Raw genomic sequence first — 23,602 nt, 5'->3', positions numbered from 1 at the left:
TACCATGGTCACAGATATCACATATAAATTTTGGACCCGACTGGAGATGGTTAAGGCGTGTCGCAGAGGGGGCAAAGTTCAGATTCCGCAATGGAGATTCACGAATTAAAATTACTTTATTACTACCTTAGTCGAAGATATCACATATAAATAGTAGCATCGACGTTGGAGTTGAGACTTAGGAAATCTAATGTAAAAATGTGCTTCCTACATTTACTAAGTGCCACCCTAATACACATATGTATAAGGGGGTATGAAAATAGTTGTACTTCCTTCCTCCAGTCATAAGTGTGTGTGCATTAATGAAACAATGAAACACATCAAAGCGTAAAACGCTGTCGAGCTGACTTTAATAGTGACAGGTGTTGCATGCACTCATTTATTGCATGAATATCACTTTTTGCTCTTATGTACACACATACATACATATGTATTTAAACCCACACAGTCAAAAACTTCTAAACCAATTTCATTTATGCTACTTCATCGCCATGTACATACGTATCCAGCAGCCTGCGTCTACTATTGGCTCTTTTTTGAAAGCAAGCTGTTGTTCATTGTTATGCTTTTTTGTTTGTTGCTATAATCGCTTTTGAATTTTTTAAATCCACACTTTTAGCTGTCAGCTGGGTTGTTGCTTTCAGGCAGCCTCAAGCTGGGAGGTTTCTTCGTTGTTCTTGTATGCTTGCTTATTTCGGTGTAGGTTCGATGCCTGGGCATGCGTAACGTAACTTTGAAAGGATTGTTGTTCAAATGATACTGATAAAATTATCTCATAAAAATACTGATTCATGTATTGTGTTGCTTACCTTTTTCTAGGAAGAAACAAGTAAGAAAGTCTAAGTTCGGGCGGAGCCGAACATTAAATACCCGGCGCAAGTATTAAATATATGTTTCTTCACCTTTCCGAAAGCTACCGCTAGATGGTAAGCCGGGGTGTATAAATATTAAGTAAATTAGCGTCCTTCAATTGCTAGAACTGTTAGCGATATACATATATGTGATCATAAGTGGGCGGTGCCACGCTCATTTTCCAAAGTTTTATCATAAACGTATTTCTTGGTAAAGAATTTTTGCAAGCATTAATTTTGATTTTAAAAATTTTCGGCCGTTTGGTATGCTGTGCCAGGGCCAACAACTGTGCCAAGTTTGTAAGAAATTGGTGCAGCGGTTACCAAGATATACACATGTAACCATAAGTGGGCGTGGCTACGCCCATTTTCCAAAAATGTTTAATATTCTTATTTTTCGTCTGAAAATTATCGTTAGTATCAATTTTGAGTGAATAATCTTCCGTACTTACTAAAATATCGCAGTTTTCGTATTTCCGTTATATGGGAGGTAGGCGTGGTTACTGTCCGATTTCGCCCATTTTCAATACCATCCGTCCTATGCTCAAAATAAGTGCACGTACCCAGTTTCGTTAAGATATTTCAATTTGTACTCGAGTTATCCCGTGCACAGACGGACGGACGGACGGACAGACAGTCACCGCTTATTCGATTTCTCCGATCCGAAATATTTTATTATTTGCAAAAATATACTTTTCGAATATTATGATGAAATAAAAAAAAATATATGTCCTCTGTTTTTGATATAGAATGTAAACAAAAAAAAATATTTCATGCCAAACATAAAACATTGAGGTGTAAATTTTGTATGAAAGAACCCCTTTGCTTTTTTATTATGTTATCTCAACGGCTGCTGTAGTGCAGAGCACATTGCGCTGCGGACCACAGCTATTACATTTTTTTAACATTCTAGTACTCTTATGTAGATAATCATTTTGGTGGCGAAAGAGCTACACTGCGACTGTACTTGTGGCCAGAATAGATCTATTTCTATTTTTTCAGCGGCAGATAAGGCTCTTCCTCTAATTTTATGTCAAACTCATACAAAAGCATGATGTCGCTGCCTCGTTCAAAAAATTCATGCCACCATCGACCAAGCGTTTTGATAATGAAGATAACAAATTGGAAGCTGAGGCCCGTAGCTCGTCGTTTTCAATGTGTTCAACACTTGTAGCTGAATAGTTGTGACTTAATAATAAAATTGTTTAAATTTCCATAGCTAGTGCTTCAGCTGGAAGATGGAGAGGCTTACAATAAGCGAAATTTAGCGGAAAGAATGAGATAAAATAAAAGTCCTTTAATTTGTTAGCAAATTATGAAGCATACTTTCAATAACACTCTTGTGAATGTGTATCGCCTACAAGGACGATGCAGCACTTTGGAAACTACCAAAGATTCCTTTTTGACCAACTATTTTGAGTCAACTATTGGTGGCCACCTCCGCTAAGGAATCAACAGGAGGGCATAATATACATATATTAATACTGCAAGTATTTAAGTTTTCTTCCCGATTTTGTTTTTCGGCTTGCGAGAGAGGGATTTCTGGACATACATAGGTAGCATTTTTCATTGAAAGAACTTGAAATAAGAATGTTGTTTCTTTTGTTTCATTGAAAATCAAATTTCTGAGCTGTGATCTTTTCACTTCTCAAAAGAAACGCAAAAATCACACATACTTTTATACTCAAAATAAGTGTCCGCAGCAATATTGTGCTTTTACTTTCTGTGCAACATTTTCAATTCTTGTCAATAATGTTGCAACACAATTGCATTTCAAAAATATGCAACGAAGCAACCAACAGCCAAGCGGATAAATGCAACATTTCAGGTTGGAAAATATCGTTCTATCATCGCTTTGGGTTTTCTTTTTAATCAAGCACATCGCAGGGCGGCAATAAAAGCGAAAGAAGGAAAGTTTATGCAAAGTAAACTATTTATTACAGTACTAAGGGAAATGCAGCAAGCAAGGCTTAGCATATAGGGGCACGGACTCGCAGTGTAACCAATTAAATATGCTGTAGTTTTGTTTGGCTTTTTATTTATTTACATAGAACCATCGGTTCTTCATAAAAACTAGTCGAATTTTAAAAAAGTTTATTACTGTTCGATGTAGCCACCTTTAGCGCGGATAATAGTATAGAGTCTGTGCGGGAATGTTTCACGGGCTGCACTTTTCTTAAAATTCGACAGGTTTTTATGATGAACTTATGATTTTTAATAAAAAGACAAATTAGACAAAATTACAGCATTTTCAATTGGTAACAGTTCAAGTGCCTACCTCCGCACTGAGCCAAAAGTACAAGGGTTTCTTCAACCAAGTTATGGTTTGATTTTTTCACGGTCATTAAGCCGATGTGAATCAAGTTGAACATTTGAGAAGAAATTCGTATGTATGGCAGTGGCTGAACGAGCAGAGGAGCTTGCTGTTATTTGTTCGCTTCCAGCAGCACGAATGCCGTCAGCGCTATACATAATTTTTATTTTTTTTGTGTTTACGAAAAAGCCTCTGTAAAGTGCAGAACCAAATCAAACCACGAAGAAAATTGATTCAAGTTGAACATTTGAAGTCATATTTATAAATCGGCTGTAGCTGAGTGTGTAGAGATGCTTGCTGATATAACAGCAGCTAATCCCACCAGAGGAAACATGTTAAAATGATAATACAAATTTTTGTTTTGTATCTCCGAATTATGAAAAAGCATCTGTGAAGTGCAGACCATAAACTTATTCAAATGAAAAATCCCCAACCAAGAGTTTGGTTAATTTAAACAAAATTGTGGTTAATATTACTAATCATTGTTAAAAATATCAACCAACGCATTGTTAATATTAACCAAAAATCACGTTGATTCCTTTCCAAGTTTGAATTTGGTAATATTAACCAATTTTTGGTTGATTTTTCTCTCAGTGTGAATATCCACTACAGTGTCATTCAGGTGATCTTGTATGTACAAATAGGAAAATTCGCAGGAATTGGTTAAGCTGTTTAGAAGGAGACTTGTATACATACATATATACAAAAGACCTTTTTTTTTGGTAAATTTACTCACCTTCTATGCTTATTCCATATGTTGAATACAATAAGTGCTAAGGCTACTAATATACCACAACTTGAAATTGTACACATACAGACAAATAATGGCAGCGATACATTGCGTAAGACGCGTCGTACAATTGTGCGATCCTGAGGTACCTGTAAATTAACGAAAGAAAATTTAGAAATGGAAACTTTGAAGTATTTATTTATTTTTTATATTGAAATCGGGTTTGTCTTTTGTTTAAAAATTACTTGCTCGTTTTTTCTTCTTTGCCTTCAACAATAGAAACAATCAGTTTAAATATAAATTAATGATAAATCAGTCCGAAGACAAAACGCTGGAAGAGTGTGCCCTTTTTTTTCGGATTGTCGGAGGACAGAAAAAAGATTAAGAAATATTTAATTTTTTTTGTAATAAGAAAACAAAAATATAAAACAGTTTAAAATAAAATGCAGAAAATCTGTAGCTATCAGCTAATTTCTTTCTGAAATTGCCTGAACTGAAGCAGCAACAATGCGAACGCATTTTAAAACGTATCTGTAAAGATAGGTTTTATGTCATACATTCGTGCCAAGAATGAATTCAAAATTAGAAATAGTAGCACTGACAAATTTAGTTCAATGAAAATATCGAACTAGGGAAACAGTTCATTGAAATGAACTAGTTATTTAGTTTAGTTTAGTCCGGAACTACCCAAGCCTATTGCTGACAAATGCCCTCAGAAAGCAAATCAGCATTTTCCCAAAACTTAAGAATTTTTTTAAATGACAAACTTGAACTCCTTTTTGAGTCTGAAAAAAGCGCATAGCCCGACGCTAAATTCCATGCTTTTAAAGCAAAAAGCAAGTACATACAACAAATCTTATGCTGCAAACAAAATCAATCAATCCTTCTGACTTTGCCATTAAAGAAAAAATTTCACTGGAAAAGTACAAACAAAACGAAAGAAGCAGAAGAAAACGAATTGGCACAAATTGGCATTCCGCAAAATTAGCATTCGGAAAAATTACAAGCGAAAGCAATTTAACTGCTGCAATGCCATGCAGATGTCAAACTACAAGCAAACTGCAAAGGGGAAAGTAAGATCGAATCAAAGGCAGCAAAGCAAGCAAGCAAGCGAGTGAACAAGAAAGTCGCTGAGGTAACTGAGGTTATGTAATATTCAAATATGCAACTGCCAGCAGAGAGTTGTGTAGCAAGTGGAACAACTTCATCAGTAATTAAGGCAATCGAACTGTCATTGATGCTGTGTGGCAAGGCAAGCCAGTGGTTGATCGGTGTGGGTAGAATGATACGTGGGGCAGGGTAGCAAACCTTCACTTGAGTAAAAGTGTAGCAGAGCAAAAGAGCAACGATTAATTGCAACGTACTTGTGACATGGAATGCTCGAGAGCAGGAAGTTTTTAATGAATGCGCAGAGAGTTGGAATGCAAGCAAAGTTTTTTCTTAGTTTTATTGTGGGAACGGGAAATAGTGAAAGTTAAAGAAATAAACAAAGTTTTTCACAATTTTTTAATGCTTCAGTTAGAGTTATTGTAAGGATTTGAGAAATACTCTTGTGAGATATTTTGAGTCTGAAAATTTGATTTTTATTTTTAAAACTTTTAAAAACTTAAAACTTTTGCAAGTGCTTTTAATAGTTTATTGTGAGAACTCTCCAGTTTTAAAGCGTGGGGTCAGTTACAACCAAAAGGCGCTTGTATTAAATATGACGAATTTAATTCAGGAGCTTTTTTCGAGGTTATTTCAGTTTCTCTATTTTTCACTTTTAAGCACCGATAATTTTATTTTTGGTGATTTGGAGAGTTTTTTTTTGGGATTTCGTCTCAATCACAGTTGATTCCCGATTTTTTTTTTTAACATTTCTTGATTTTTTTCAGGACTTATAGGACTATTTAGGTGTTTTTAGGGTTCTTCCAGTATTTGTTGGGGCATTTCGGGTTTTATTTACTGAGCTTTAGGGATTTTTCGGGACATTTGACGCTTTATTGGAGAATGCCCGGGAGGTTTTTGGGTTTATTTTTAGATACATATATGTACATACATACAGTAGCGAAAATATAAATCATGATGTAGAACTATGTACAAAAATTAGCAAAATTCGGTAATTCAAAATTTTTAGCTTCTTAAAAACATTCTGAGAACGCAGTTTTGTAGCCAATTCAATTTTAGAATAAAAAAGTGCAAACTTTAAGTATTTGGAAATTACCGTTGGTGATTTTTGGCAATCGTTTTTGTAGAAGGTGTTGCTCATTTTCTCTATACAAAAAATTGTCGAGCATACGGTAAGTCCTAGCTACTTTAAGCTTGCACTTGCATACTTAGAAAAATTCTTAAAAAAAAAAAAACTGATTAAAAAGTTTAAAGCTTTTATCTAAATTTGTTAAAATTCGTAGAATTTTTAAAAATGTTCTACAATGTTTGAAAGTTTGATTCAAATATTTTTTTAGATAGTAAGCTATATGTGTATATATAAATAAGTTAATAGTAAAAAGAAATATTTTTAAAGCAAGCTTCCTAAATACGAATGAAATCGAACCATAAATACTGGTTTACCAAATACATCGCTTCATGCGACACCTACCGGCAAAATCTTACGTACAGTTATTCCTTTTCAATGTACGTTCTATATATGAACGACATTTGACTATACATAAATACGGGGTTTTCAAATATCTAGACTCCTGCGCCAACTATCGGATTAACTCAGCTTTCGAATTGCGTTGTCATCGGGTTCTGAGCCAACTGTGAAGTTTCAATTGTCTAGGTCATCGGGAAATCGATTGCAAAATTTGCCCCTAACAAACATATGTACTTGCATACATACATACAGAGCAAGTTAAATTTTTCAACAAAGAAAATTAGCCAAAACAAGCTAAGAGGTCTTTTCCCTTTTACCTTCTCGCCACCGTATCTGCATTTATGTAATCTTATTTTCTATTTTTTATGAATGCCTAAAAAATAAAATTTCATTTTTATTTTTGCCAAACAACAGATTAGAAAAACATCCCATTTCATTTCTACAAAACAATTCCAGCTTAAGAGCCCTTAGTTCATCTGTACAAGGTATTTCACTCATTGCTGCCGCACTCCTCCTCTAACTTCTTCAAAATGCAATTTGCACCATTTTCACCGTGAATATATCATTCACACTCGACTGCGCCCAACATGCCACAATCGAAGCGTACTTAATGCAACAGCATTTTTTTTTTTCGTCCAGTAACACAAATCTGAATTCGAATCCGAGTCCGTATTCGAAACTATGCAAATTGCTCACACCTATGCTGAGTGCCATGAACAAGTGTGCTCAGTGAGAAAAAAATTTGTATTTAAAAATACTTCTTGCGGATTGCAGCTGCACACTTGAAACGCTTAGCAGCCAGCAATCAATTTCAAATAACTGCGGCATAGCTAGGTGACCGCCGACCCATTCCCCCATGCCCGTCTGTTTGGGTCTGTGAAAGTGAGTGTTGTGCATGAGAGTAATCAATTTTCATTCGCCACACTTCGAAATCGCTTCCTACACACACACACACACACACACACACACACACAGGTACAAATGAACCTTTCAACAACAGTCCGTCCGTCTCTTTAACTAACCAAAGATAACTGGCTCTGTGACTGTCTAACTCCACCTGGCTATTAAAATGTCGAACGAATACCGAATAGATAAATGTGAGTGCAAGAAAAAAAGTGAGTGGCTGACTAAAACCCACACAGCACAGCAGATATTCGTATATATATTTGCCAGTGTAGGCGTTTGCGTTGGCGTTGGTGTTGCGAATTCAATTCAAAGCTCACTGGCGCTTGGCAAAGTGCACTTTTCACATCCATTTGCCGCTCGAAATCAAATAATCCTTCGCTTTCACGAATACGCTTCTATGCTTTTCAAGTTACTCAAACCCTTGTCGTCACACATGCTGCATCTGTGTAATATCCTTGTACATATGTATGTGCAATATTTGTTGTTTTCATTCATTTCGCCTCATTGCCTACCAGCTCGCTGTGCATTTGATTTCGGTGTACCCATTTGTGGCCGCTTTGTCGCAGTTCTATGTAGTCCATACAAAAAGGCAATGATTTATTCTCAAGCACTTCCATCAGCAAATCAAGAGCAGTCGCCAGTAAAAAAGCTTTATAAAGCACCACACCACTCACTTTTGCATAGTCACTTATGTACATATGTACATAGGTATTTGAGTTGTTGTTTTCTTGGTTAATTTTTTTCCTGTGAGATGCATTTTATCACCTGCCTGCTGCTCAAGTTCAATGGGCGTGCAAGCGAGTTGCAGTGGTGTGGCCTGACTGGCCGCCCCCGCCTTTGATTGACAGCGCAGTGCATTGAAGTGAAGGCTCATTTGAATAATTTTCTTAAATATTCAAGTACGTGTGAGTCAAGGACGCTTACATTTAAATATCATATACATACATACACAGATGCGATTGAGTTTAAGTGTACGTTGAGCTGTTAATTCAGCGAGTTAAGTAATTCATTATCTTAATTTAAAATGAGTCAGTGTGAGAGAAGGCATTGTAGGTACTTTGAGTAGCGCGAATGAGCTTTGTACAGAAAGTGGTGCAAAAAGTGTTTCAAATTCTTGAGTGAGATTCATTAAAACTGATTTAGAAGATATAGTTACTATCGCCGTGATCGAAGGTGGGCTATGAATTTCTTTTCTTCGTTCTTGGTTATTGAAATTTTCAATATCATTTAAACATTTTTTGCTCTTTGACCTAAGAGTGTTTCTATTTGTACCTTTCGAAAGGTTTTATAACCTGAATTCTAATTTAATGGAAAAAGCAACATCGTATAACCAAGTTTCATTACATTGGCATTAAAAATTTTTGGGTCCGTATTATTTTCTTTTCAGTGTTATCTTATTGTTGATTTTCGTATTCTTATTCTTACCTTTCCTCCACTCCATTGTTCCATATTTAACCAGGTTAAATTATCCAATTGTGTGTCGTAATAACCCAATTTTTCATATTTTCCATTCGCCATTTGTTCGATTTGTGTTAAGGCAATACGATCGCCTTGCGAGCTGAAGGCAACGACACCCTGTAAGAGGAAAACAAATTTATATTATGACTTTGCAGAATTGTATAAATTATGCCACAAGTAAATACATATGTATATGAGCAAATCTCCCGAGTTGTTAAATTTTTCGAAAAAAACATGATTCCATTGCGAAATTATTTTTAAATGAAAACTTAAAAAAGATATTCTAAAAAAGTCCAAATAACAACTCGTGCTCATGTACCCGTAGTTGTGTATGTAACGTATACGCCCGGCAGCAACATCCACAGTCAGCTAACACGTTTACTCGCATGCCTTCATATAAAACTCATATTATTTAAAAGTAATTAAATATTAATTACTATATCAATTCTTTCATGTATATAACAATTTCAGAATGAATTTCGCCGATAAAAATTGTAAAATTAAATTTTTTGTATTTTTTTTTTTCATTTGGTGGCACACTAGGTTTATTACTCAGATTAGTTTGTTTTGGCAAGAAGAACATTTTCACCATTCAATGTTGATATTTTGAAGTATCTTAAACATTTAAAATGAAAAAATCGCTAAATTTCTAAAAGCTGCGTGCTGTCATTTTGTTCATTTTGGTGGCACACTCTTGTAACTATACAGATATACTGTATTTGATGCCAACTTTCATTGCTTCTAATACGAACACTCTATTTAAAAACTTCCCAAAGTTATTAAAAAAAAAACAAATAAAGATTTTTTCTAGTGGCAATGAAAAAATGGGTAATTTCGGTACTTTTTCGGCCGAATAAACGTTTTAAGGCAAAAACTGTTCAAATACTTGATATATTTCTTATTGGCACTTGTTTCTGGAGCTCCATTGATTGAAATAAATGCAAGAAGAATGCCTTAGCGTCTTTTCCAGCGAGAAGGAGAGTGATACTAAAAAGAAAACAACTCGTGAGATCCTTTGCAGTTGTAAGTCATACTGAGCGCCATAAGATCGACCGGGCGATATGAGCATGATTTGAGAAGCCACCGACTTGTTTATGTGAATAAAAACTGGTGGCATTTGAGAAGTGCATATATGTACGCATATCCGTTGCCACTTTTTAGGCACTCACTGCTATTAAATGTTCAAACATTTTGAGTAAAAACTCATCCTCAAAGCAGTTTTACTTAAAAAGTGTATAATGAAGAAAAGATTGGACACTTTTCTTGACTTAATTAAGACTTATTTTTACTCAAATGATTTTTATATGTATGAATGCCATTCTACTACCCATGAAAGCAATTAATTATTCCAGTTAAATGCAAGAAAAATATTGTGACTTAGTTGAGTGCACGTAAATCAAAAGTGCGCGCGCGCATGCTAGTTCGCCTAAAAGCATGCAATAAATTCCCACGTTACCTATTGTGTGCGCATACACATTAAGCGAATGTGCGCAACACCAACAACACCTTTAAACAACCAACTTCGTGCATTTATATTTTACAACGTTTTTTTTTACTTATATTACGCCACTTTTGTTGTAGGTGAGAAAATTCATTGCCGCCATTATTTTGTTGCTTATACTTCTTTTATTTATTTGAATATTTAACTTTTTTTGCTTTGGTTTGTGTTGCCATTTTCCAAGCGCATCTCATAAAAGCGTAATACCGTAAGTGAATGAGGGGCGAAAAATGGCAATGGCAAAAAAACACTTTTCCATTTAATGTTTGCCTTGTTCATATAAAATTAATGACCGATTTTTTTTTGCTTGTATTTGCGGTTGCTGCAGTGAGTTGTGGCGTCGTTGCAACGGGAGTCATTCTGGTGTAGCAGGAATTCGCTTAGAATACCCAGAAAACCAAAAGGAACGATTCAGAAAATTTTTCTGAATTTTTTTTTTTTTCTTTAAGGACGTGAATTTAAATCCAAATACATATTCCGATATTGCTTTGCCCCGCCGCAACTTCTTTTCCAGCCAAAAGAAAAATTTTAAATATTTCAATGCCAAGTAAAGCTGGTTTACGAAGCTGTGTGTATTCACTGTGGTACCCCATAGAGTAAATGCTGCAGAATTTTCTACGCATTTCCGCATTTTCAGCAACCGCAGCCACAGCCACAGCCACGGCAACGGCGGCATCAGCTTTGACTAGCAAGGCAACGATACTCTGTAACCACTGCCAACAGCAACCAACCAACTAACTAGTGGATGACTGCTACAACAGCGAGCATATCCAGGCATGCCTGTGACGCTGCCACTGTGAATTGACAGAGCACCAAAGGGGCGCTCTAATAAAATAGTAAAATAAGTAGTAGCGGGAACTGAGGAAAAAAAACGTTGACATATGCCAGGCGGCAATCAACTCCCGCAGGAGTGCTGGATGTTGTGCAAACGCGTTACTATGTTAAGCAGCTCGAAATGCAGATACCGCTTTTTGTAAATGTTCTTGGCAGTGAAGCGCTTACATTAGGGTGGGTCAATTTGTATGGTAGATTTTTTCGACTATGAGCGTATAGAGCGGAAGGATTCTACGTGTAATTCTAAGCAAATTTGCCGAAGAAACCGTAAGTCTAACATCAATTTGGGATTTACTAAACTACGAAAATAGGTTGCCTAGCATTTCGCCGTAGTGTCGTAAATTAGTGCTTAAATTTTTTTTTTTATAAAAACGTGCTATAAGGGTTTTTTTTTGGCATGCGGAGTCCATTTCTGCACTTAAATTTTTCTTCAAAATTTCAGAATTCTTCTAGTTATGCCATACGCGCATAGTAAATAAAAATTTACCCGCCCTAACTTATGTACATACACATGTAGCCAGTTAAGAGTTGCAGCACCGGCCTCCTGTATGGCGTGCGAGTGTGCAATTCACGCAGGCACAAAAAATGTTCTCACTTGTGTATTTACGCATTGTTGAACGTTTGGCTGCTGCGGCGAGGGCAGCACACAAAATGCTGCGAGTTTATACAAATGTGCATATGAATTTGATAATGTCTATGTGTGTGTTACTTGTTGAAACTATAGTTTTTTCTTCTTAATAGCTGCAGTAACTTTTTGTTTAAAGAGCGCAAAGGACTTGCAGCAGTTTGCTGTGGCGCCACTGCAATGCCATGTATGCATATCCATGTTGCAGCTGATGTACGATACCCATACGGTGTGCTGATGGTGCTGAGGCGAGCATTTTTCTTGCTTTTAACTGCAGCGCTTGGTTGGCTACGAAAAGTTTGTTTGAGCGAAAAGAGCAAAAAATTAGGGGAATGCAAAAAAAAGTGCAGCACTGATACAGCACAGCTATGAGATGAATTTTTTCTCCACTTTGGCAGTTCTCTTATCCAGAATGTTAAGCAAAAATTGTGCGATATTCAAAAATATGAAAACATTTGATAGTCGCTATTCAAAATTCAATTCCATGATGGAAAGGGATTTGACTTAGCTCCACTACTAGTTAGAAGTTAGAGAAATTACACCTATCGAGTTACGAATAGCGATTACGTTGCTGAAAAATAACATAGCTGCTGGAGCGGATGGACTTCCAGCCGAGCTATTCAAGAACGCATCAACTCCTATGCAGAATATGTACGTTACTGTAGTAGAATTCGACTAGAAGATTTGCTGTTTAGTTGACAAAAATACTCTGTTAAAGTGCTTTGCGGCTACCTTATCGTTCGTCTTTTCTTTATTTCGGAAAAAATTTTATCAACTTTCTTTCACCTTTCGCACATAAATTACCTTCAAATAACAACTAAGTTTCCCACTAATACCAACGCCAATTTGGCTATGCTTTTCATAAGAAATGAAATTTCCAAAACCATCTGACATTCAACCGATAAGCGCCGTAAAAGTTTTTCGGTAAACCACAAAAGTCGAGACTTTGCGCTGTCAAAGTTTTTCGCAACAACTGACTATTAGGCGCTATCTGTATAAGTGTAATAATAAATTAACATTGCGCAAGACGTAAATCGAAAAATGTGAAGCGCTCAATAAAGTCGTAAGTGTTGTTGTTGTTGTTGTGAAGCAAACAAAGTTTTATAAAAGGCAAAAGACACAGAGTATCTAATTTGCAAATGTTTTGTGGCAGAGGTGGGCAGGCAAATTGACATATAATTTCTTTGTTTTTTTGTGTATGTTTATTAGGGTGTTCCAAAAATCCATGTGAAAAAGTACATTGGATTATTCTCCCAGAAAAAATATAAACCCCTATTTTTCGGCGGGGCCGGACGCGGTGTGGCGCGCGGACACGGGTCGCCGCGAAGCTACGAAAATTTAATGTTTGAAAGAGCAATAATGCCAATGGATTTTATTTCGCTTTTGAATAGGTGATAATGTCAATTGACTTTATTTCCATTGATCTTGTTACCTGTCACCAATTAGCTTCAGTTGTTACTGATTTATCGCCATTTTCCTGTTTCTGTAAATTATCGTTATACCACGCGCACCTAGGTTATTGCCGATTTCAAAGAATTTGAACATATATATATTAGTCAGACCCTAGGCAAGGTTCGTACCGAGTTTGGTAAGGATTGGTGAAGCATTTCATCATAAGTGGGCGGGGTCACGCCCATTTTCCAACAATTGCATAATAGTATTATATCTTACCAAAACTCTACTTCACACACTAATTTTCAACAATTTGGATCAAATATTTATTGAAATGTCATTTTTTTTCGCATTTTTCGAAAATACCGTTATCTTAATTTTTGCTCGAGTTATCGTGTACACGGACAATTGGACGGACGGACGGATACAGACATGGCTTAATCGACTTCTCTTTTAATTCTGAGCATTTATGTATACATTTGTCTATATCTAACTCGATTCGATTTGGCTGTTACAAACAACCGTTATGTGAAAAAATTTAATATACCCCTGTGCACTAGTGTGCGCGCGGGTATAAATATCGGGGTACATTTTTTTCGATATATAATAATTCTAAGGGTGTGAGTGTATTAAAATTTCGACTTTGCTTATTTTGGACCACCCCAATGTATATACATACATATCTACTTGTACATATGTACATACATATTTATTCACTTACATATGTACATGGAAGAAGAATGAATAGTAAAGAAAGATTAAATATTAGACTTAATGCTCGCAGGTTACGAATTGGGCATTCATACAATTAAGTGGGTAAATTAAAATTTGTTGCCAACCGTCCGCCTTTGGAACTTACATAAATGCTGCGATAACAATTTTTTTCTTGCTCTAATGTCACTCATTAATTGTGATCTTTATCGCTAAAATTGACTCTTTCTTCTCTTTCTTTTTTCCGCTTTTATCTTAATTTAATTGATATTTTTACTATCTAAATTTCCTCTCGGGCCTCTCCGCATATAAATTGCCTAGAAAGCTAAACTTTTTAATTCATTAGGCACTTAATGTGCTGTGAAAGCATAACTATGCCTTTGAATGTAGTAATAATGTAATCCTTTGTGTGGTTCAATTGTCGATATAGCAGGCAGAGAGGAGCGTGCAGAGCTAAAATTAAGGGAAAAGTTATTACTTAGTTGGCTAATGAAAATAGAAAATGTGTAGATATAATGAAAACCTTATGATTTGTTAGAGTCCATTGAATTTATTGAATTTAGTGTTTTTTTTTTTCTAAGAGAAAATCGTTCAATACCTTACACCATCTCCTCCATTGCTCGATTTTGCCAGCATATTCACATGCAAAATATTTTAGGGCTCTGTATTTTCCTTTTTACATTTAATTAAAATTTATGGGTAAATATTGACAAAAATCCCCATGCAAACATTCTCTTCAATATTAAATAAATGCATATGTACATACATATGTGTGCTTTGTCGTCCAAGCACTCAATTGCTGAAAAGCCACAAATTAATTCTCAAAAATTTCTTCGTCTTTAGTAGTCAAATTAATTTATAGTTTTGCGAATTTCCATACGAAAAGCCCAGCTTACAAAGTTAGAAGTTGTTGTTGGGTCGTTATATGAATAGGCACACAAACATTTATAAGCATAAGTGTGCACTTTGATGTGGCAAGTAGCATAGTTTTGGTACATTTGCAAATTTGCCGAAGAGTAAATATAGGAAATTATAAGTTGTTGGTATTTCCATATTCCTTTTACATTTGCAAAGCGTAAATACCTACGAGTAAATACATGTGTGTATGTATACATACATACATATGTATGCGTGCATGCTCTTATGGCTGTGTCAATTTTGAAAACTCCTTTATGTGACTTCTGTAATTTTTGGCAATTTTCCCAAATTGCAATTAGTCGTATATTACATGGCCTTTCATTTGCAACTTCATTTTGCAACTTGGTTTTGTGATTCTTTGCAAAGTCCTGTGTAAGTATGCATAGTAAATCAATTTTACTAAAAACACTGAAAAATTGTAATTTTATTGCTTCAGAAGATAAGGCTTTTAAGACATCAGCTTCCTTTCCTAATAGGCAAAGAAACGTTATTGGATGTACACATAGAGATTCCATTTAGTTTTTCTAAATTTTCAAACCAACATACACTGTAAGAGTGCTATGCATTCGAAAGCAAAAAAAAAAACTAGAAACAGAACAGGAGCTGGTTGTGACCTTGAAATGCAAACAATGCTTCTTTTTCTCTAACGAGGTCATACCAACGGAAATGTGGTAAGGAGAGCTCTTTCGAACTATTCTTTCATCTGCGGATACACCACAAAATCTGCATCATCTAAGAATTAGCTGATTTAAATTAAAAACATGTATTGTCCACACAAAAAAATAAATATTTCGTTTGAAAATTGGCCGATAGGTGGCGCTGGACTCGGACTCGAGATAACTCCAAAACCCCGTATATAAAATTCGATTTGATTTAAATTCAGAACATGTGTTACCTAAATAAATATAAATAATTTTCTTTAAAAATTGTCCCGATCGGTGTCGCTGGAGTTGAGATATCTTTAAAAATGTTGTTACAGTTCGTTTCAAATTTAGAACATATATTAGCCATGTAAAAATAATTATTTCTCCTAAAACTGGAGAAAGAAGAAACAATTATCAAAAAAGAAGATAAAGGGTAATATAAATTTAATGAAAAAATTTAAATAAATGAAAAAAATAAATTTTTTTTTTAAACCAAGCTAACAATTAAAAGAAATATAGTGAAAAGAAGAAAAAAATTAATAAAACAAGATCACACAAATTAAATGAAATAAGGAAATATATGTAGGTTTCTTTCTAAAACAACCAAAAGAAAATTAAATTGAAAAAAAAGAATATACGTTTATAAAATTTTTTAAATAAAAAAAAAAAGAAATTGTTGTTTTTAAAACCATAAAATCCTAAAAAAATTAAATAAAATAAGTTCTTTAAAAATTTAATTGAATTAACTAAATAATTATTTGACTTTTTAGCGCTATAAAGTCTTATAATTAACTAATTTATTTAAAAAGGGGGACAAAAACTAAAATCGTCCTCGGACCTTTTTAATGGAACGCCGGTGCTTTGTACACTCGGCCATTGTGACTATTGGAGTGACGAGAGCTAAATGATATACAAGTACTTTCTCTCAAAATAGCATTCTAGGAGTGGTGAATGAGATAACTTTTTTTCTAAGAGTTTTGTATTGGAATAGCAAAAGTCTTTCAAACTATCTTGTCATTTTTCTTAGCCAGAATCACTCCGTTAAATTCACTAGAGATTCCAAACACTCGAATATTCTTTTACATCACCACCACCACCACATAACGCTATGCAATTGGTCCTCGACCAGCCACAAATTAAAATTAAATACTATAATTGCGACGCTTTTACCTTAAGAATATGAAGAACTACGGTTGCTACCTGTAGGTGGAGCTGCTTGAAGCAGATGCAAAATAATCGATTTTGACCACTGCCTGGTGAATGGCCATTGAAAATTCTCTTCGTATGAGAAAATTGTGTTTACTCATTTTCGTATATTTGTGTGATACCAGCTCAATATATGACCGAGATCTGCTCTCATTACTGAAATTTATAGCTTTTTTTCGGAAAAGCGTTGGGTAAGTTTCTGAAAGTAATCTTTATCCTTATTCGTATTTTTATTCGGATTCGTACTCGTATTGGAAAGAGAGGTACTGAGTACTTGTGTCGCCAGTTTTTTTTTGCAAAAGCTCCTGGAATCTTAAGCTCTTTCATATAACTCAAAACTCTTATGCTTGCGAATTAAGCCAATCGTCTTTAATTCAATCCAACACCTTTAGCTGTACATTTTCTAGGAACTCGAACTTTTGATTGATTTTTTTTTTCTCGAGAGAGAGAGTGCCTTAAGCCAACTTTGCTCAAATAGGATTTATCTAAAAAACTACATACAAGTAAGTAAAACCAAACATTGCCTGTGGAGCTACTTCCAGTAAGCCAATGCAAACGTTGGCAATGAAAATAACATCAAAGTGTAGACTTTAACGTCTGTATTCATACACTTACTTATATACTTATATACTTATATACCACTCAGAACATTACATTTTGCACCTGCCCTGACTGAAGTATGCAAAGAGCTTTGAATGTTGCCCGCAAGCTGAATTGATTTATTTTCACTTGCCGCAGCTGCACACTCCTCATATGCCACATCCTCTAACACTAACACAAACACACTTACCGATATGCCAAGGAATTGTGTAGAATTCATGGCTGCATAAATTTCATCGGCAATTTCCTTGTCCGTATAGGTGAAATCGCGTAACGATTTCTGTCGTTGCTTCAGGCGTTCCATTGTCTTATTGAATGCTAGTGCCACACTCCAGACAGCGTCGTAGGCCAGCGGCGCCTCCTGATAGCCCTCCGGATAGCGATCGTGATTGATGTCGTAACCTTCTTCGATGAGTGCATGATTCAGTCGTTGCCTGCGCGGGGTGGGAAATACGAGTAGCAAAAAAAAAAATAAAATAAAAAATTATAAAATGACAGATTCAAGTTTTGAATTTTTAGCACTTTTGTGATACAACCAAAATACCTTAAAATTCTCATTCAAAGCATTGTCAATTGGCGAAAACTTACCGAAATTCCTCAGCTGTCATGCCGGAAATTGTCGTTTGATTGTTCTGATTCCACATAAGCGCTTCCGTTGTAAGATGTCCTTCGGCGGCGATGCGCATTTGCTCCTTGGTGCATGTAATGCCCTCATTTTCCAAGTTCACTTCGTACCAATTGTCCTCGTACCAGCCTGAAAGTAGGCAAAAACACACAAAAAGTTACACATAAATAAATGGTTTTGGTCTGTATGTCTGTATGCATATATACGAGTATGTGTAAGTAACTAAGTACAAAAGCGCTTAAATAGAAGTAGCAGCGTTAAGTTGTAATACGAAATTGATGCGCTTAAAAGTTGAGCCAAACGTACCAATATATTTGCTCGCGCAGATATTGGCAAGCGAATTGAGTTTGGCGCGAAAAGTGCACACTTTGCTAATTCAAAAGTCATGAGTTCCGCGTGTGAAGTTCGCGTAGGAGCGGCGGTGAGGAAGAAGCAGCTTTGCAATGCTACATGGCGGCGAAGGAAGGTAATATTGGTTGGTTGGCTTTTTGGTAGGTGAGAAGAAAGTCCGCAAGCGACGGAGCGGAAGAGCAAAACAATGGCGTTTGCAACGAGAACTTTGTGTAGTTCACTGATAGACAATGTTGCCAGTTTAGTTATTTTGTAGCTACATTTAGCTATTATTTTCGACGTTTAGCTATTTTTTAGCTTCTTTTAAAATCGAGTTAGCTATTTTAGCTATTTTATTTTATAATTTCATCATTTTTACAAGAGTACAAAAATTGATATTCCGGCCTGCCTAATCCCTCTTTGCTATATCGAGTACATCGTGCGACAAAAACAAAAAAAAATTTTTTAAACACACTAAGCAATCAATAGTTGCGATCCCGTACGAGTCCGGACTAGTCAGAAATAGTCAGAATCAGTCAGATTTTACTGGAAATCGATCCCGTACTCGGTTCTCTGACTATTGAGAGGACAAAAGGAGAGTAAATACGGTTCTCTCTCTGTCAGAAGTTACCAGTTTTAGTCCGAGAATTTTTTGCTGGTAAATTCTGGTACATGTGTCAAACGATCAGCTGTAGTGTGTTTGGCAACCAAATTGTAAACAAAAGAAAAGTGCACTCTGCTAATTCATGTTGAAAAGTATTTAATTACTTGTTTAAGTGGATTCTAATGAATTTGAAAGTATTTTTGGTTATTTACATGTGTGAGCTGAGTGTGTTTATATACAAAATAAGCAAAAATTTACAACCAAAATTTGGAGGTTATGTTGAAGTTGACAGAAGTTACCATTTTTTACTAGAAAGCGATCCCGTACTTTTCAATGTTACTCTCTCGCTCTGAGCGAATTTTTGTTTTTTTGACAGTTTTACTAGTCCGAGTCCGAGGAATACGGGATTGCACCTAATATACTTTCGAAACTATGGTAAAAATGTGTTCGTGTTTTTTTTTCTTATGTCAGGTTTATTTTAAGGACCCTATAATTTCAAAGATATGATTAATTAAAAAAATATTTAAAAAATTCAGTGCAATGTAGAATAGCAATATGGGTAGCAAATGAAAGAGACAATTTTGTGGATTAAAAAAAAAAATTGGTTTACGAGGACGAACGGGTATTGCAAATGCTCTTTTAATTAATTTTATTTTTTTAAGCTGATAAAGTTGGGAGGAACAAATTCAAGAATGTGGTCCTTAATATCTAATTTCAATACTTTCTTCTCCTTAAGCTCCAAATTTAATCTGCCTTAGATCTATAGATTTTTTGATGCCCCTACCGGTTTCTTACATTGCATTGAGCTTTTAAAATAAGCTTTTGAAATAATTTATTTTGCAAATTTCAAAGTCATTTAAAAAATACTGAATTCTTCCTATATTTGGCCCATAAATATATATTGATTTATTTGTGTGTGAAATTAACTGTCACACGGTGGTATTATATGGTAATTATAATCAACCGTCTAGTTTTGCTCACAACGTTTTCCCTTAAATATTGTAATATCTTAACTAAACCAAACACATTTTTATATTTTAGGAATAGATTTGCAGATTTGAGCTAAAATTTTAATAATATTTACTAGTCACAATTATTAGGTATTTTATTACTCCAATTCAATGTATGCAAATATTTAAGTTCGTATCTATATTTATTTAATTTATTAAGCCGGTTTTGAAGAAAAATATTTTAAGCTATTTTGTTTGGCTATGAAATCAATTTTTTTAGATATTCTTTTCGAAGAATTTAGCTATAAGCCTCAATATTTTCTGGCAACACTGCTGATAGATGTGTGCAAGTGATGTTTCATCTGTGTGTGTGTGTGTGTGGGTGTTGGCGCGCACTCTTGTATGCATGCTTGCGCAAGCGTGAGATGAATCTTTTGTTATTAAATTCGAAATTCAAGCAACGATTCAGTGTGGTAATGTGCAGATACCGCTAAATCATTGCTTACATTGCGGAATACTTCGCTGGGTGCATGGGTGGGTAAAGAAATACAATTGCAGGATAAAGGCAAAAATCGCGTCTGCTCCCCGCGCGCATGTATAGAGAGTACTCTCTAAGGGTCAAGGAGTACTCCGAAATCAACCGCAATGGATATAAAAAATGTGGTCAAATTAACATTGCGATGTCCTCCAGCTCTGCATTACATCAGAGTAGCAAAAAACTACTCCAAGGGATTACTCCTTGGAATACCTACCTCTTGACAACACAACCCAATAAACATCGTTAAAACACGAGCAGTGATCGGGTAACAATAAGCTGGTGTAGAGAAACGAGTTGGTCCGCTACAGCATTACAGAGGAGCACTTTGTAAGCACTGCAATATGCCACAAAAATATACCACATGGTTCAACGATTTTTGCAGGATATATATATATATATACATATATGTATGTGTACATATCACATATGTATGTATGTTTGTGTGGTTAGCAACTTAGAAAGCTTTAAAATGCTTAATGTGGTTTATCTGCACTTCTCATTCTATTCAAATTGATTTGTGGATTTGTTACTTTTTATCGTAGCAAATTTAAATCTCATATCCAGCAGCGATAACTTGCGTCAGTAAAATAGCACTTTTGGACTTCTTTATGATGGCGTGATTCAAGTTGAGAGCAATTTATATGATTTAAGTAATTTTTTTAATATTTTATTGTTAGGATACGTGCTTTATCACTTAAGAATGAGCTGAAATGCTTTAGTATACATAGAAATTCTGTATTTTTTTTTGTACTAAGTAGACGCAACAATTGGGAATACTGGATTCTGTGATTCACCCTTATGCGGTTTGGCCCCATGTAAGCTCTGCGAACACTGGATAAATACTACAACCTGCACAGTTACAAGCTCCTCCCGGACTGGAATGAATCGGGGCGGTAAAATGAGATAGCAAGGCCTCAGCTATCGCTGCTGGTGGGGGTTGTGACAGAGCTTTGTGTAATTGGTATTCATGCGCTAAGGTTAACCGTCTTAACTAATCCATATTAAAAAGAAAAAAGAAAAAAAAAATCAAAAAAAAAAAAAAATTAAAAAAAAAAAATAATCAAAAATTGTATTTATGCCTCAGAAGGAAAATTAAATCTTTAAAAGCATGCTACCTTAGTTCGTTCAGATCTTAAGAGTATAGACTATTATTTGATTTTTAAACAATCTGCCTGGCCAGAATTGGTCTCACTTAGACCACTTTTTGCTCATTGCTAGGTACCTTAGACTACGATACCGCCAGTGTCATACATAATCTGTAGCTGGCTTGATAGAGATTGGTGTAAATCTTCCCTATAGTTCCACTTATATTGAAAAGTTTGCCTTTAAATCGCACATCGTACCTAATCCTATTACCACTCAGACCCACAATGTAGATATTAGAAAAATTGTGTATCTACTAGATGTATTTTGTAGTTGGCATCGAAACTCCTACAGATAATAATTGTCATTTTTCTTCTTGTTGAAATTAAAACCCCAAACTGTTTCTCAATTAAGTGATAAAAATGGTTTGAGCCCGAATTTCCTAGCTAAAGTCTGTTTAAGGCCATACAATTTTTTTTCAGGGCCAAAAGTATGGTACCTGTATTCCATAATTGATTTCGCATGAAAAATGCATTTACCATTGAAATTCTGCTATTATTAGAAGCTTTTAGTACCCAAATATGTGCAAACGTATTCTCAGCATGTGTCAATTACATGCTTCAGTAAAAATGGAAATAAATTTAGGAGACACTTGCAAATGTGGCATTGCAAACGTTAATTAACATTCAAAAAACTTTAATTGAAAATTTATTTGTGGCTTGGCATAGCCACAATCATAGCAAACTATAAATAAATAAATAGCCACAGCATTTTAAGTGATTTTTTTTTTTTTGGATCTGAGCTATGAATTTTGTTTTAGTTTTTTCCGGAAATATATGTACATATGTATGCAGATACCTATTTCTGATTTTGGCCGAATTCGTCAATTATACATACATGTTTCTGTCTTCTTTTATAGGATTTAGTATTACTATTATTCAATTTGCATTTCACATTGACTGCATTTTATTCGCTTTTCAATTCAATTAGCCAACTGCACTCCTTCTTGCTCTCCGAAGGCTTAAAGTTAAGTGTTTGCCTATGCATAGTTATTTTCAAATAATTCATCACAAACGACAAAATTTGAGCGCTGTAATACCAGAAAATTTCTTGATCTTAACCAGCATCCATCTTTTGTGCACTCAATAAGCTCTTTTAAACACGAAAAAGACATTTGCAGCAAATCCTTTTAAGCCGGATTTCCAGCAATAAAATGGCATTTGGCACAATTAAAGAAAAGTTTTACATCCTTTTCCGTTTGTCTACTTAAAAATCCGGTTTGTGTGCTTTGCTTTCTTTTCTTATCTTCAATTCTCTTGCGTCTTAGATATTCCTTACTTCTTGCGCAAATATAACTTTCAACTCAAACAGGAAATTTTAATCTTTTCAGCGGCAATTCAATGTGATGGCGTAAACAAATTTATAGCGAATTAATAAGCCTCGAAGAGTGGATGTGATGAAAGGGTAAATGGAGCGCAGCAAACTTAAATAAAGTTGGAGTTTGTGGGAAAAAGGAAGTGGGGTAGCAGTTTGTGCGAAGGAAGAGCAGGGTGGAAACTTATTAAGCTTGAACAGAAGAAAAAGGTAAACACTAGGCGAAGCGGTAGGTATTTTAAGTTGTCCAAGAAGTAAACACATAATCTTATATCTACATCCGAAGTAAAATAAGGTAAAAGTTGGAAAACGTAAAATAACATTGAAAAGGCTATTCGAAGAGAATTCCAAGTAATTAAACATATTTAGACTATAACACCGGCTAATCAGAAAAATTCCACTTGATATAAAAAGAAGAGGATGATGGCTCATTTAAATTCAGGCCCCTGTTTATAGTGTTGTTCTGTTCATTTCATGTGGTTCGGTTTAATTTGATGAGATTTCAGTTTATCTCATTTCATATCATGTCTTCTTATTTATTTCTGCTTCACTTGATTTTTCCTTTCATTTAACTTCACTCCTGTCCTACTGCATTTCGCTTTACTTTATTCCCCTTACTTTTATTTTGCTTTATTTTATTTTATATTGTTTTGCACTATTTTCTTTTGTTTTATTTTATTTTATTTTATTTTATTTTATTTTATTTTATTTTATTTTATTTTATTTTATTTTATTTTATTTTATTTTATTTTATTTTATTTTATTTTATTTTATTTTATTTTATTTTATTTTATTTTATTTTATTTTATTTTATTTTATTTTATTTTATTTTATTT

At 34.8% G+C, this 23,602-nt stretch overlaps 1 protein-coding gene across 2 annotated transcripts in view; it reads right to left on the bottom strand.

Moving 5' to 3' along the window:
• LOC118735949 (gamma-aminobutyric acid type B receptor subunit 1) overlaps nt 1-23,602 on the bottom strand; it is a 448,224-nt gene that overhangs the window by 134,175 nt on the left and 290,447 nt on the right. For both annotated transcript variants that reach the window (XM_036466004.1, XM_036466006.1), the window contains exons 7-10: nt 17,851-18,016; nt 17,453-17,696; nt 8,802-8,951; nt 3,902-4,044 (exon numbers count right to left, since the gene is read on the bottom strand). In XM_036466004.1, the coding sequence (XP_036321897.1) occupies nt 3,902-4,044; nt 8,802-8,951; nt 17,453-17,696; nt 17,851-18,016 (703 nt within the window). The remainder of the gene's footprint in view (nt 1-3,901; nt 4,045-8,801; nt 8,952-17,452; nt 17,697-17,850; nt 18,017-23,602) is intronic.

This window comes from Rhagoletis pomonella, unplaced genomic scaffold (genome assembly GCF_013731165.1).
Source record: "Rhagoletis pomonella isolate Grant_MI unplaced genomic scaffold, Rhpom_1.0 Rhpom_scaffold_00003, whole genome shotgun sequence".
NCBI lineage: Eukaryota > Metazoa > Arthropoda > Insecta > Diptera > Tephritidae > Rhagoletis > Rhagoletis pomonella.
This window is presented reverse-complemented; position numbering and strand designations above follow the sequence as displayed.